The 14425-nt window shown below is 43.9% G+C and overlaps 2 protein-coding genes across 2 annotated transcripts in view; both read right to left on the bottom strand.

Moving 5' to 3' along the window:
- Positions 1-6090, bottom strand: part of LOC115314054 (uncharacterized MFS-type transporter C09D4.1) — a 158076-nt gene extending 151986 nt beyond the window's left edge. The window contains exon 1 of the mRNA XM_040219063.3: positions 5689-6090. The gene's annotated coding sequence lies outside the window, so the exon portion shown is untranslated. The remainder of the gene's footprint in view (positions 1-5688) is intronic.
- A 3550-nt stretch (positions 6091-9640) lies between these two features.
- LOC8043122 (coiled-coil domain-containing protein 93) overlaps positions 9641-14425 on the bottom strand; it is a 29577-nt gene continuing 24792 nt past the window's right edge. The window contains exons 16-18 of the mRNA XM_029980175.4: positions 13866-13950; positions 12041-12154; positions 9641-10193 (exon numbers count right to left, since the gene is read on the bottom strand). Coding sequence (XP_029836035.2) covers positions 10137-10193; positions 12041-12154; positions 13866-13950 — 256 coding nt within the window. The 3' untranslated portion in view covers positions 9641-10136. The remainder of the gene's footprint in view (positions 10194-12040; positions 12155-13865; positions 13951-14425) is intronic.

The raw sequence follows: 14425 nt of genomic DNA, 5'->3' as shown, positions 1-14425 counted from the left end.
TATTGGATCCCACGGCTCGTCAGCGGCGCGAGGAATCGGATAGTGTTCGTTCGACGGGCATCCGAAAGGCTGCGTCATTCCGCTGCCACCATGACCGCAGCTGACAGTGTCGCCGGCGGCCAAACGGCGAAACTGTGAGAGCGAAAAAAAATGATCTCGTTGCCATGACACCCCGGTACACCGTGGTCTTTCTGCACGTGCGACAACCTCGCTGGAGCTCTGCGCGTGTGGTGCAATAGACGGCACGAGCCGTCTTGTACGTGCCCACGGGTCGACGAGTCACCTGCCGGCGCCGCTTGTAACCATAGTGAGAGAGAGTGAAGAGCGAACTTTATTGGGCACGTCGCGAGGAGCGCGCTGTCCTCACCTGAAGAGTATTATCTTGCACCGTGCGCGCGGCAAAGCCTCTTTCAAACGTTGTGTTTATTTGGTGAAGTTATCTTTGTAGTAGGATATTTTACCAAAGCTTGAAACCGTGGCACGCGTAGTCGAGCTGCTAACAAACACATCAGGCTCTGAGGTGTCGAAGCGCTGGTAAGGTGGTGTGCTGTTCTCCTCCCGTACAAAAAGCTGGATGATAAAAACAGAATATCCAGCGCTTTACTCCATTACAACATCTACCACGGCGAATGGGGTGTGTGTGTTTTTTTTTTTATTATTGTGATTAGGACAAAATAATACTGAGAAAGGAATGTCTCATCAAATTGAAAAGAGAAAAGCGAAATTCGAGAACCTCTTGCGCGTGTGCTAAACACCTTAGTAAAAGCGACTCCGTATATCCAGTTGGTTCCAATGTGTTTTGTGAGAGCTGGTCTCTTATTAGTTCCGAGTTGATTACTTTTTTTAATTTTGTAAACCAGTAAACAAACATCTTCTCAAAATAACCGGCAGGAAGAGGCGGTGGCTGGCTTCCGGAGTCGTTTCAATTAAACCATGCTTATTCACCCGGTCGACGCGAAACGTGCGAGACCCCCTCGCGATCTAAATGTTAAATCTAGTAAGTCGGTGAGACACAGTCGCGAACAAGCGATTTACAGCGCGCGTCCCTGGTTCTGAGACCGAGAGTGTACGTCAGTGTTGCCCGACTGCTCCGGGCTGTGGCAGTCTGCGTAGGCGCAATTCCGGACGCTGGTGGCGGCTAAATCGCCACGTTTTATTGTCTCTTCTGTGTTCTATGGCGAATATAATTTCTAGAGGATTTTAAGAAAGCATTGTACTATTTTTGGAAACAAAAACAAAAGCTATCTTTTGGGAGTATGTGCGCGACAGAACAAATGCAATTGGAATGTCCGTTTTATTTCATGTCGATTTTTTACTAGGCCATACACTCAGCCGTGTCAATCTACAAATGCCTTGACTGTCTAAAATACTTGACCACATAAAATAGCCTAAATGCATGGGTATTCCCCACTCACAACATGAAATTGAACGAGTCTCATCAATCGAACAACATATTGCACGTACCCCAGGTTGCAGCGCTATCCGAACAGGATTTTTTTTAGAAAGACCTTAGCACAGCAGATCCCATATACAGTGTCAACGAGTCACTTCACGACGATCGGACAGAACCCGACTTGTCTTTGAGCACATTTTGAAGAGATCTCTTGCACAATACCAAAGCAAATGAACGGACGTGTCTACTCCGTCCCCATACCCTGGACCCCATCAGCTATTTTAAGCGAAAACCGGGAATGTAGCCGAGACACATTTTCGGAGATGTTTCAAGATGTAAACATATTCCCTTGGCTACACCCTCCTCAAGTGGTGCACATCATATATCCCCTTCGAATACGCTCCTTGCAGTCTGATGACTTGACGCCAATGCCGTCTAGTCATCTAGCATATTTAACAACAACACCCCTTTCCACAGAGTGGGTGCGTCCACCTCTCATGCCTTCATTTCAGGCTGAAAAAACCGAGGCACACATACTGGTAAACTGATAAACTTTATCCTAGCGTATTTCTTAATTTTTTTTTTTTCACGTGTAGCTGTGTTAGTTAAAATTTTGTAAGCATAAACCCTAACCGTGCCAACTATTCTACCATGCTTTATCTCGAAAAAGTCCATTAGCGCTCACTCGAGACGCGGCCTACTTTTATCTCGCGCGGATGTCAGCAAGGCATACTTATCAGTTATCAGCCCGCGTGCCGGATTTGAGGGTTCGCGGCGCACGAAATAAGTGACGACATCGTGTGCGCGGTTGCAAGCACATAAAATCGAGAAAAAAAAATGGCGCAATTTGCAAATAGAGTAAACAGAAAACACGCAGATAAAAAAAGATGCTCTTAGATGGTACCGCATATTTTCGCAGATATTGCGAATATTGGATAGAATTAAGATAGGAAACGAAATGGTAGCGAAACGTAATAAACGATGGGGCCGTGTATACTGTGGACGCTTGAAAGTACAAAGTGTATTTACGTTTCTCGTTACTTTTTCGAACACATTCGCAGGCGTCCATGGATGATACGTAAGAAACGTATCTGCGGGTGGGTTACGTCACGGCCTCTGGATCACGCGCTCTTCGCACGGCCTGGTGCGACGCGCATGCTGCTGCTGAAGACGCCAGTAACACCACAGACAACCAGAGATGAAATGGCGCTGCGAATCGGGTGTTGTCAGAGCAGTGGCATAGCGGTATGGAGAAGGGGAGGGGGGATCTTTTAACCGGCACGCCCCCCGCTGAGATCACAACCCTATTTGGTTGCGATCTCAGAGAGTGAATGGTGGAGGGGGGCTACGAAGGGCATAAAAGTTGGGATTATAATGCAATTAATGCAAAGGTGCAAGAGAGCTGGACAATAATGACAATAATAATCCCTGAAGAAGGGGGAACAAGAGGGACAAAGGAAAAACCCAAATCTCCAAACACAGCTAGGTGACTGGTGCGGGACTCCTGGTAAGCTGCTCCACAAGAAATGGAGAGGTCCCTGGTTCAATACCCGGACCAGGCGGATTTTTTTCGGTCGCGCGCCAGTCACCTAGTTGTGAGTTTTGTATGAGATTTGTGTTTCTCCTTTGTCCCCTTTGTTTCGCTTGTCCAGGGATTATTATTGTTATTGGCATAAGGACCCCGGGTGCCGGATGGCCTAGCTACGGCTCTGGGTGTTGTCGGACGGGTGCTAAGTGGTGCAACCCATCGTCCGATTTAAAGTGTTCTGCCGCGTACATTTATTCATGTTGGGGAATCCGAGGTGAACGGCATCCGACGAAGAACGGCAATTTAAATGAAGGACGTATTTTTATTCCAAAACAGACATCCTAAACTTTTTTTTTTTTTTTTCCGGAATGGGCATGAATTGTGTGTGCACGTGCTTCTCAAGCTAGCTCAGTCTAAACCGTTATATCGCTACCGCGGTGCGCTAAAGCGATGCTGCTAGAAAGTGCTAATCTGGGGCATTAACCTAAAGCAGTAAAATTGCATGCCCGTCAATTTCCCTTTCGAAGTGAAATGCGAAAAGGCGGCGATGTAGTTCGCGCTGACAGCGTCACACAGTGTAGCGTGTAGTTCACTATGAACCCCGGGTAAAGGGTTTGTACCCGATAATAAATTAGCAGTGCAATAAACAACAAAATACAAACTAATTGTGCGCACGCTTTTAACCAATGCCAACATATTTTAGGGCTTACGGGGTAAATAGACAGTTGTGCTACTATTATGGATTCGAGCTTTCTGCACTTGCAGCGATGCGCACTTTAAGTAACTACCCAATGACACCAATATTATAAGTGCATTTTTAATCTGGTGTAAATTTTAATTTAAAGGGGCACTGACACCCCAAAGGTCGTATTTATTTTTATTGTCTAAAACGATGCAAGTTGCAGTCATAGACACGCAAAAAAAACCGCATCGCGAAAAAAAATTTCCCCGCGCGCGCGCGCGCGCCTTTTTATTTTTGGCGTTTGATTTTCCCGCCTCTCGCCTCCTCGCTTCTTTTGATCGGTGACGTCAAACATCTGGAAATTTAGAAGCTTTGTAGGCGACATCTCTATAACATTTAATAACGGCAATCGTAAAACATGTTTTTTTAACGCAATTGCGAACGCACTACGGCCCTTCTTTTTGAAATACCAAAAATCGGGAGTTCGTTGTGGTGCCGTCTCCTGGATTTGTATCCTCCAACGGAAAACAGGCGACACCGCTCAAAACCGGTCCGCCGTAACGCCGCCGCTCACTCCTTTCCTCCTCGCTTTGGGTCGCCATGGCAACAGCAGGGAGTGGTGAAAGAAAGTCGACTCTCAGGTCTCCGCGATTTTTGACGTCAAGGCACCGGCGCCGATCGCGCGGGAACTTCGAATTCGGCATTTGGAAATTGTTTTTTTACTTCACAAATACTGAATTCCCAAATTTCAAATTTTGAGGGTAATGTCCCGGCATCGTTTTCAATCGTTTCGGATAATAAAAAAAAATATGATTTTGATGTGTCAGTGCCCCTTTAATCTCACGCAAGAAATCTAGAGATACCCATATTGAATAAGAATAGACAGTAAAATTTCTAAAGCTTTTTATTCATTCATTATTTATGACAGAACAAATAAAACAATTCATATTTTACGCTTAATTTCGAGACGAAATTAAGCGTAAAATATTGACAATGGGAATGTAGCGTACACGAGAACTAATATTGAAACATTGTTTATGTCCATCATGAGCGCTGGGGGTTCGTGATCTCTACTCCACAATCTTGTGGTTCAATCTGACCATATATTCTAAAATAATGGCACTACGCTAAAATTCATAACCATAAGCCCACAAATCTACCGTCGTTACAGTGTGCGAGTACTCTTTTTTTGGCCACACATTGATGGACGGAGGACGAGTCACACAGCCGTTTGACTGCACTGCAGCCTCGCGTTTCACGGGTTTTGCGCTTTTCTTAAAGCTTGCTCTTTAAAAATCTTGTGCTCATCCCGCATACTCGCGCCAAAAAAAAAAACTAATAATAATAATAATAATAATATTGCCATTTGTTAGAAAAAACCGTTCCCAATAACTTTTTTTTTTTTTTTTTTTCAGAGTGAAAAAGTTATTGAACATATAAAACACACCATATTGCCGTAGCCTTGCAGGCGGCAGCACTTCACCACCCGTTACGGTACGATTTACCTGCACGTTACTTTACGCACGATTTACTGCACGTACGTTATTTTACAAAAACGAACAGCCTGTTGTTCGCACGTTTACATCAACACAACACAAATTTGCTGGTGACCGAAAGGGTTAAAAAAGCGACGGTTTGCCACTTCACACCAGGAAGTTTGTCGATCTCTGCTTGTCGTATATCTCTCACTTCGTTTCTCTTTTGTATGCGTTCTGCACATTTATTTCTTCTTTTCCGCGCATGACAATCTACCTCTCTACAACATTAGGCGACCGACTGTCGCTCCGGCGATTGATAGTTGGGCGATAATGCGAATCCACGGACAAACGACACGTTTTCCCCTGGTTATCTTACGAAGCAGGCGTGGGAAGCAAACTGGTCCCCAGGCCAAGAGCGCGCTTCCGTTTAAATCTCCGCGCATCGACACGCAGATAGCGCCCTACAATCGGAGGCGAACATTTAAATTTCGCGGAAACGGTGAGGGGCGGTCGGTCATGCATAGCGGCGACGGAGAGGAGAAGAAAAAAAATAATAGTAATAAAACGCCGTAGCCCGCGGAGCACGTGAACGAGGTGTTCAACTCACCCGAAATATGTCTCAGGTTGTCGTCTTCGTGGTCGAGCAGTTCGTTTGCGCGGGCGGGTTGGTTGACTGCAGGGACGTCGCGCTAGTCGACGCGTGATGTGACAACGCTGGGAGATCACAGCAATAGCAGCACTGACTGTATGACTGAAACCCGAAGCGATCAATGGACCGAAGCCACAGTAGCTGCCGAAGCCCGAAGCGCCTGAAGTTCCGAAGCACTTTAACACACGGATAACCCACGGATGCGATGCGATCAACGCTCCATCTTGCTTCCGCGCCGCGAAGGATGTAAATGCGAAAATGCGAAGCGGCGAAGCTGAGTGAACGTTGCCAGACTGCTGTTTGTATTCCCGCTGCGGCAGTGCGGTGCGGTGACACGGGCAAAACGGCCGACGCGGCTCTGCTGGCTCTGCGGCGGGCGGCGGAGGCCGCGTAGGCGGCGTTTGCCAACGTATGCCAACGCATGCGCGGAAGACAAATTCCACGCAGTTTTGTGGAATGCCTCCTTCGATGACGCGTCGACGTCTCGTGAGCCTCCAGCGTGCACGCGCAACCAAAGCACGGTGGAAGGCAACCAGTGCATAATGGAGGTCGCGGACATCCGGTATCACGTCTTTCGGTGGTGACATCGACCCCATCGTATGATTCTGCTACGCAACGCGTTTTTTTTTTTTTTTTTTTTTTTTTTTTTTAATATATATATATATTATATATTAATTTTGCAAAAACAGAAGATTTTTTTTTTTTTTTTTAATATTGAGCGTTTAGCTACGACTTTCTTTCCCGTCGGCGATACATATTACACAGAGTGGCACATCCTACCAAGATTTCCAGTAGAAGTTCTGTCTCCAGCATGCGCTCACTGCCTTCTGACGTGCTTTGGATGTGCATGCGCCGTAGTGCTATGCAAGGTAGAAGGCTCGCGATGGGGGCTGATGGCTTCTAATAGAAATTTTAAGTTCACTAAAAACTTGAATCACTCAGGCTATATTTTTTTTTTTTTAGATTATAATTTAGCAAAAGTCTGAGGACACCGAAGCACTTCTTATGAGTTGTGAATGCGAAAGCATGAATGTCATTCTTCCGCTTCTTTAGTTCGCCTGCGTCTAGTGGCGTGGACACCCCCGTTTCGCCGGCCGACGGCAGAGCACGCGTTTTCAAGAAGTGGCAGCGCCGTGCTGAGCTGAGCTTGGCCGTGCACCCTCTTCAAAGTTTGCCCGGGCGGGCTGTGCGGCCAGGCCAGCCAGGTGCCAGGCCCGCACTCCAGCGCCTCGCCGGGCCGCTGCATGCGCTGTGCGGCCAAGGAGAGGTGGCTTCTTTTGGAGCTACGCCACACGAGAGCCAATAGGAGCCTCATTCCTTGACGACGCGCACCAGCCAATGGGAGCCTATCCATCAGATTTTTGCTACAGACGACATTGGGACAGGGGAAGGCGCGGTTTGGCGCGGCTTCAAAGCTGATGACGTCGGCTCGGTCCACGGGGCAGTTAATGCTTTCGCATTAATAGCTAAATTCTGCTCCCCGCTTTTTTCTGGCAAATCCAAATGTCCAGGTGCAGCGGATGCTATGAGCCATCGGAGCCAATCCTAGGCCGTGTGAGTGTCGCGTGACCTTGAAAGGGGGTACAGCGAGGTATTACGAGCTACCTCTAGAGTGGGATTGGCTGGAGTAGCTCGTAGGCATCCGCTCCTCCCCGGAAGTGATGTCAGTCTTTGCAACGCATGTGGATGGCAAATCACCGAGAGTCGATCAGGGTCACGCGGCCACAGAAAAGTCGCACCCTCCTCTGCTTTCTCCACGAGCATGTAGTTTTCGACGCTCTTTTTTTGCGAGGTTCGGTATGGCGGGTACAAGACAGCCAAACTTCGCCAGAGAATAGCGCAGGGCAGAATCTAGTTGTCTCAATTTTAATAACTGTTATGGTATATTCTGACAACGGGCAAGAAATTCCTAATGGGAAGGTGCCAGCTAAAGCGAAGGTTTCGAAAGGCAATTAGTGAATTTTAGATAACCAATTTCCTAAGTATCACAGTCTACTGACGTACACCATGGTGGATAACGCTATCCCGTAGGAATCCTTTCTTTATTCCTAATGTTCTTTTCTTCATTATTTTCCACCTTTTATTTCACCACACAGAGAAAAAAATGACTTCAATGGTAAGCACTAGGGCTGAGCGTCGACTAAAAATTTCAACCGATTAATCAATGCCATGTAAATCGATTAATTAATGGATTAATCAGTTGCATTGACATCTAGGCATATAAGAAGAAGTTTCCAAACTACACCCTTTTTGTATTTCTTCCTATGTCATTCATTATGGAATGCGCAACCTCGTTTGAAGTCGGACGCTGTTTTCCAGTAAATAAACACAAAATAACACATGCAATTAATTTTAAGAATAAAATATTTTTAGAATATCTTTAAGCCTGATTATTACCTTGGATTACATAGGGAATGCTAAAGTACTTTACCGTAGAATACAGCAGTGCCATAGCTACGTTCTAAAATAAATAAATGTTCACCAAGTATAGTAAAGCCAGCATTTGTACTTGTCCCCCAAAATTTGTAATGTAATATACAACCGACTAATTGGTTTCAAAAATGTATTGCATTAGAGCATTAATCGAAAAGTTAGTCAATAAATTTTCCAGCCAAAGTAAAAACGACCTAGTTGGTGCGTGAGCGTCATAAAAACCGTAAACACTAGGGATCGCTTGTTCCTGTTGTAGCTTGTATACATTGTTCTACATTTATGAATAGACATATGCTCCATTAGCTATTTGATGAAGTCAATTGTAACAAATCCGTGGCACCACCTCACAATGTAGAGGGAGTTGAGTCATAATGGGACTGCTGAGTTTTTTTCTGCTTTTGGTAAATGAACAACAGGATGGAACTGAGGGTGCCCATATCCTCATCACCTCATACCTATTTTAATCATATCAATGTGAAATAATTGCTTTTTGTTAGCAAATTGATCCCATTAAATGCTCCTTTCTTTTCGAATTGGGAATACATTTTAGCGCTCAAAAAACAGGGACAAAGAGGCGAGAAACAGACAGCACAGTGCGCTTAGCGCACTGTGCTGTCTGTTTCTCGCCTTTTTGTCCCTGTTTTTTGAGCGCTAAAATGTATTCCAAATTCCAAAACCAACTAGCCCAACAATCGACTCTACTGAAATTTCTTTTCGAATTCATAAAACTGTCACACAATTGAGGAGGAAGAAGCCTGCTAATGGGAACGACTTGCTAACAAAAAGCGATCGTTTCACATTGAAACTGTTAAAATATGAGGTGTTGAGGATATGGACACCCTCATTGCCATCCTGTTGTTCATTTACCAAGGGTAGGAAAGGACTCAATCCCATTATGACTCAACTCCCTCTACACTTCGAGGTGGTGCCACATAATTGTTACAATAGACTTTTACAAATAGGTAATGGAGCATATGTTTATTCATAAATGTAAAACAATGTATACAAATTACAACAAGAACAAGCAATCTTTTGTATTTACTGGTTTTAGTAGAATTGCTTGCCTGAAAACTTCAGCAAGTTGCTTTCTGCCACCTCAGGCACATTTTTGTTTTGTCATCGTCGTATGTGTTTGTGTGCAATCACTTGATTATAGTTTTTGTGGTTAAAAAAGAAATCAATTATTTTTCAAGTTCTTTTTTGTTTAAGGTGCGCTTTTATGATTAAGTTGAGCCATGCTGTTTGTTGAATGTTTCCCTTTTGCAATAATGCCTAATGCCAATCTAGGTAAAAGAACAAGGAAAAGACAAAAGTCATGTAACAACTTGCTTTACAGATAATGTGTGTATTCAGCAAAATTACAAAAACAAAAAAACAAAAAAAACCAGCAGCTTTTTGTTTTATGGTGATTGTTTTGTTTTGGGCAACTGCATGGGAATAGAATGGCAGTGATGTTTTCAAAAAACTATTTCATTGATGATTTCAGAAGTTATTTTATTTATCTGTCAACAAAAATTATAAAATAAATCATAATTTCAAAAGAAACAGAATAACAAAGAAATTGAGAGGAAATTTACCTAGAGTAGTTGGTGTTCCCAGAATGTAGGTTCTTTTACCACACTTAGCAACTAGGTCCAATCAAATGATTGCACCAAGTTCGCATGTTACTATGCAAATCAAACATCAGGGCCACAGATGCAGCCAGCAGCAACAATCAGGCAGCCTGCAGGGTCTTCATTATAAAATCGCAGAAACATGCTGGATGTTTTATTTTTCGGGACAGTGCAACAATATGCCCCTGCCAGGGACTTAGTTTCTCGTGACACTGCAATAATATGCACAAGGAAAGGCCCACATTCTTTTATGGTGACTCAGTCTTATAAACAGAGACATCCATTAAGCACTAAACTGGCATAAAAATGACAAGAAAAAGGCAGTGTCTGTTTTCACGATTTCTCATAAAACAAAAAAAGTCACTTTGCAGATGATTCTTTCAACTTTCCCACCAGGACTTCGTTCTTTCGACATTCCTGCAAGAAATAGGTGTTGACATTAGAGTTATGAACATAATGTGTGAAAACTTAAAGACCGAAAAGGAAGTTTTTGTCGCAAAACCCTAGTATTTTTTTTTTCACAAGTGGCGATTTAGAAAGTTATCTACACAGCGTGAGTTGGCAGTGACCTTAGAAATGGCCATAAAAGCTGTCGACGGAACAAATGTTGTTAGCTGTTGTTTGAGACATTTGTCCTGACCCCCTTTTCCTATGTCTTCTTACACTTTTTCTTCCAAGTTTACCTCCCAGTCTCGGGATTTTAACATCACCATATCACCCCGCAGTAACAAACACATAGCACGCCACTCCCAATTACAAAATATTCCCAAAACCCACACTTCACAAAACCTGCAAAACATTGAGTCCGCTAAGAAAAAGTCATTTACAGTATCTGCAACATCAATCATCAAAAAGTAAATACTAGGATTGTGCAAATATTCACAATTTCGAATAGTACTTTCGAGTAATACACTATTCGATATTCGCTTCGAGAAGAACTGCACTATTTGCATTTTTCGAAGTGTTGATTGCCGTAAGTTAGGTTGAGCACGCTTCTTACCGAGCACCGGAGCACTGCGGAGAAGCAAAACCCACAGAAGCGAGCTTTGCGGGTGTTGCTTTTCTGCATTACACCAGTGTTTGGTAAAAAGTGCACTGAAGAGGGTAACCCGCCGCAATAAACACTTGGAAAAGTATGAATATCACAATAGCATGCTTCAAGAAAAGCATAGATTTCAAAGCGGGATGGTGCAAGCGTGCTGGCTGTATTTGAAAATTAATGAAAACTTTGTAAATGTGTGTATCTCCATCGTAGTAAAAGTTCCAACATTAAGCTGACTGTCATGCGAGACCATATGTCAGAAAGATATGCCTTTACAACCTGCGTTCATCCTGCGCAATTTTCTTTTTTTTTTTGAACTCAAGATTAAAGAAAGAATATTTTATATTCTTTCTTTATATTCTTTCTTCTCGATTGGGTATAGTTGCCCGTCTCTATAAGATTCATTTTATGTTGAATCCGTTGCTTACTTGCCATCCCAAGACATTAGACCTTTTGACGTCACAGTTCATGAATATAGATAGATTAAACTTAGCTTATAAATGAACAAGTGGAACAATTTTCACGAATTTCTCTGGGTTTTCGTCTAACCACGATGCGGTGGTAGTGAAAGGCGTGGAAAAACTATTCAATATCCGAATCGAAAATATTCGACCAAAACCACTATTCGCTTCGAATTCGCTTCGAACTCAAAATCCACTATTCGCACATGACTAGTAAATGCACAATAAAAAAAAAAAAAGAAGCTATATGGTAAGTTTGAGGCAGGTGCCAGCTGCTAATTTCCAATTGCCACATTCCTTATATGCAAAATACCGTCAAAGAATCTTTCAGTCCCATTAAGAATGACACCCTTGTCAAATACAGCTCCTTCCTTTTTAGAAGTTATTCAAGATCTGACAATTAGTCTACTTGATTCAAAGACGTCAACATTCAATTCACATTAACTCAAATCACTAAGATAACTATTTGTGCGTGCCTATACTCTACCCTGTTGTAGGTTAAGGAAAGCAGGACAAACTCCTCCCGCAAAGCTCTCGACTCTTTCCCCTTTAACGAGCAAACGTTGAACAGGAGGTGAAAAGCGGTAAGGAGAGAGCGTTTCCAGAGCAAACGCTTTCCAGCGTTCGCTCTGCAAAAGTGGGAGGAGTGGACGGCTTTGTGGGAGCAGCCGCTCCTGCTTTTCTTACTTACAACAGGGTATGGGTTCTCATGACAGCCCCTCGACACTTGCCGCTCCCCCAAGTAAGTTCCCCCAGCCCACCTCTTTGAACTCTTTGACGGTGCGGAAGTAGAGTCGCTGCTTGTCCACCAGCTCCAGGAACTGATCGTGCAGCCGATCGCGGGACATCTTGGCTTCCTGTCGCTTCTTCTCCACCTGGAACGACCGGGGGGTATCAGCGTCCGAGTGCGTTACAGCGCCGCAGCTCTGAGCATGTGGAGCGAAAGCTTGTGCTCTAGCACCCAGGGTTCTTGGGCTGGGTTGTTTTTATGTGCCAAACCAACAAAGGGTATCTGGCACACCCTAGCAAGAGTCCAAGGAATCACTTATATATACAGGGTTGTCGAGATAAAACCAAAAAATCCACCATAATTCAGAAAAACACACAGAGGAAAAGATAAAACAAATAGTGACCGTTTTCTGTGCTTTGCTCGGTCTGTTGTAACATCTTCCTGGCTGACAGACTATCTGAAAATCTTGGCAACGCCCTAAACTTGTGTCTTCTTGTAGCCATGCCATGCAACGATTTGCTTAGGCGACTTTCTGGTGCAAAATGATTTAAGTATTGCTGCCCTCCGGTCATATTCCCTGCTCATTTTCGAGCAAGACGCAAATTGCTTATTATGCGATGGTCCGCTGTCGAACCACGTGGATGCAGAAGCAGGATACGGCCGGTTAGCTTCACCGTACTGTTGAGAGACGAAATCTGGAAAACGTCCGGATTTATCTCGACGACCCTGTGTATACCGTATTTACTCGAGTAATAGCCGCACTATTTATGTACAAGGCCCTTGCACCTGCTTTCCCACAGAACACATATACAGCCAATCATTGCGTTGCGCATATATAACAATGAATAACCAGATCGAGAACGCGATTCTCCATACAAATGCAATCTTCACAGATGATATCTTCGCACGAAGACGTTATCTCTGTCCTGTAAACAGCTGGAATCATGCCGTCGATCACGGTGATTGGCAATCTGCGTGGTTTGCGGAAAAGCGAACCCCCAGGTTTTCTTCATAAACAGTGCGGCTATTACACAAGTAAATACGGTAGTACTTGGGTTGATATGACAAAGGCAATAAGCCTCCTAGATACTACTAGCACTTTGGTCGGGATGAGAACCCCCCAATGGAAGATCCATAGGCCTGTACTTTGCCTCGAAGTTAGTACACCAATAAGAACACCACCCACAACGAACTGCCACAATTAACAATCATTCAGCATACTTTTCCACTTCCACCCCAATCCTTTGCAGACTCCCTTTCAAGCATTTTATGAGTGTATGTTGAGAGATCTGTAGGTGCATACAGAACTTGCACACACAAGTTTGATACTATGCCAGGTAGTGAGTTACATAGACAGAGTCCTTACAAATCGAGGATAAAAAGTTTTAACATGCTGCAAATACTAAACTCTGGGAAGTTCAGCAGTCGCTGCAAAATACCACTATATTTACTCAAGTAATAGCCGCACTATTTATGAACAAGGCCCTTGCGTCTGCTTTACCACAGAGCACATATACAGCCAATCATCGCGTTGCGCAAAAATAACATATTGAATAACTAGATCAAGAACACGATTCTTCATACAAATGCAATCTTCATTGATGGTATCTTCGCATGAAGACATTATCTCTGTCCTGTAAACTGCTGGAATCATGCTGCCGATCACGGTGATTGGCAAGCCGAATGCTCCGTGGAGAAGCGAACCCTCAGGTTTTCTTCATAAACAGTGTGGCTATTACTCGAGTAAATTCGGTACTACATAATGAAAAGGTTGGGGAGGCAAAGGTTAATTCCCAATTTTCCCCTCCTTGTTCACATCCAGGGTCGAGTAAACTGGGTTTGCACCAAAGTGTCACCTTGAGCCGGTTCTGCTTGACTCCTTCCACAATGTGCTCAAACTGAGCAAGAAACTGGTCCCGTGTGGCAGGTGTGGTCATGGCCCTAGAAGAGGTGGTGGTAAGCTGTTATCACATCTCAGCTCATTGCCTTAAACTTTAATAGGCAAGCAAGCGTGGTCAAGGCATGGTATAGCTGCAGGCATTTTTTGCTGGTTCGTGTCATTCATCCGCTGTCTGTCCTGGTGCTATCATGTCTCAATGACATGACTACCAAATGTCACACTGATGACACCGACACTTTGCAGGCTGTGGAACTGATTTGCTCCCAATACCCAGCAAACTTCTTTGAAAGCAAACTGTTAAGAAAAAATAAATTTACAGTTTTCTTTTAACCACAACTGATAAGGGCAATACTTTCCCAATATTCATATGAGAACCAAGCACCTAGAGAAAACAGCAGAAAAATATGGCAGGAATTGTATCTGTTTGGCAGGGACCGGTGGTCAACCGAAGATCCTTAAAATTATTTTTATTAATCTGATTATTCACTTCGAAAAAACGACTCTTGATATTTCGAA

Source organism: Ixodes scapularis, unplaced genomic scaffold, assembly GCF_016920785.2.
Source record: "Ixodes scapularis isolate PalLabHiFi unplaced genomic scaffold, ASM1692078v2 PGA_scaffold5__190_contigs__length_132052651, whole genome shotgun sequence".
Taxonomy (NCBI): domain Eukaryota; kingdom Metazoa; phylum Arthropoda; class Arachnida; order Ixodida; family Ixodidae; genus Ixodes; species Ixodes scapularis.
This window is presented reverse-complemented; position numbering and strand designations above follow the sequence as displayed.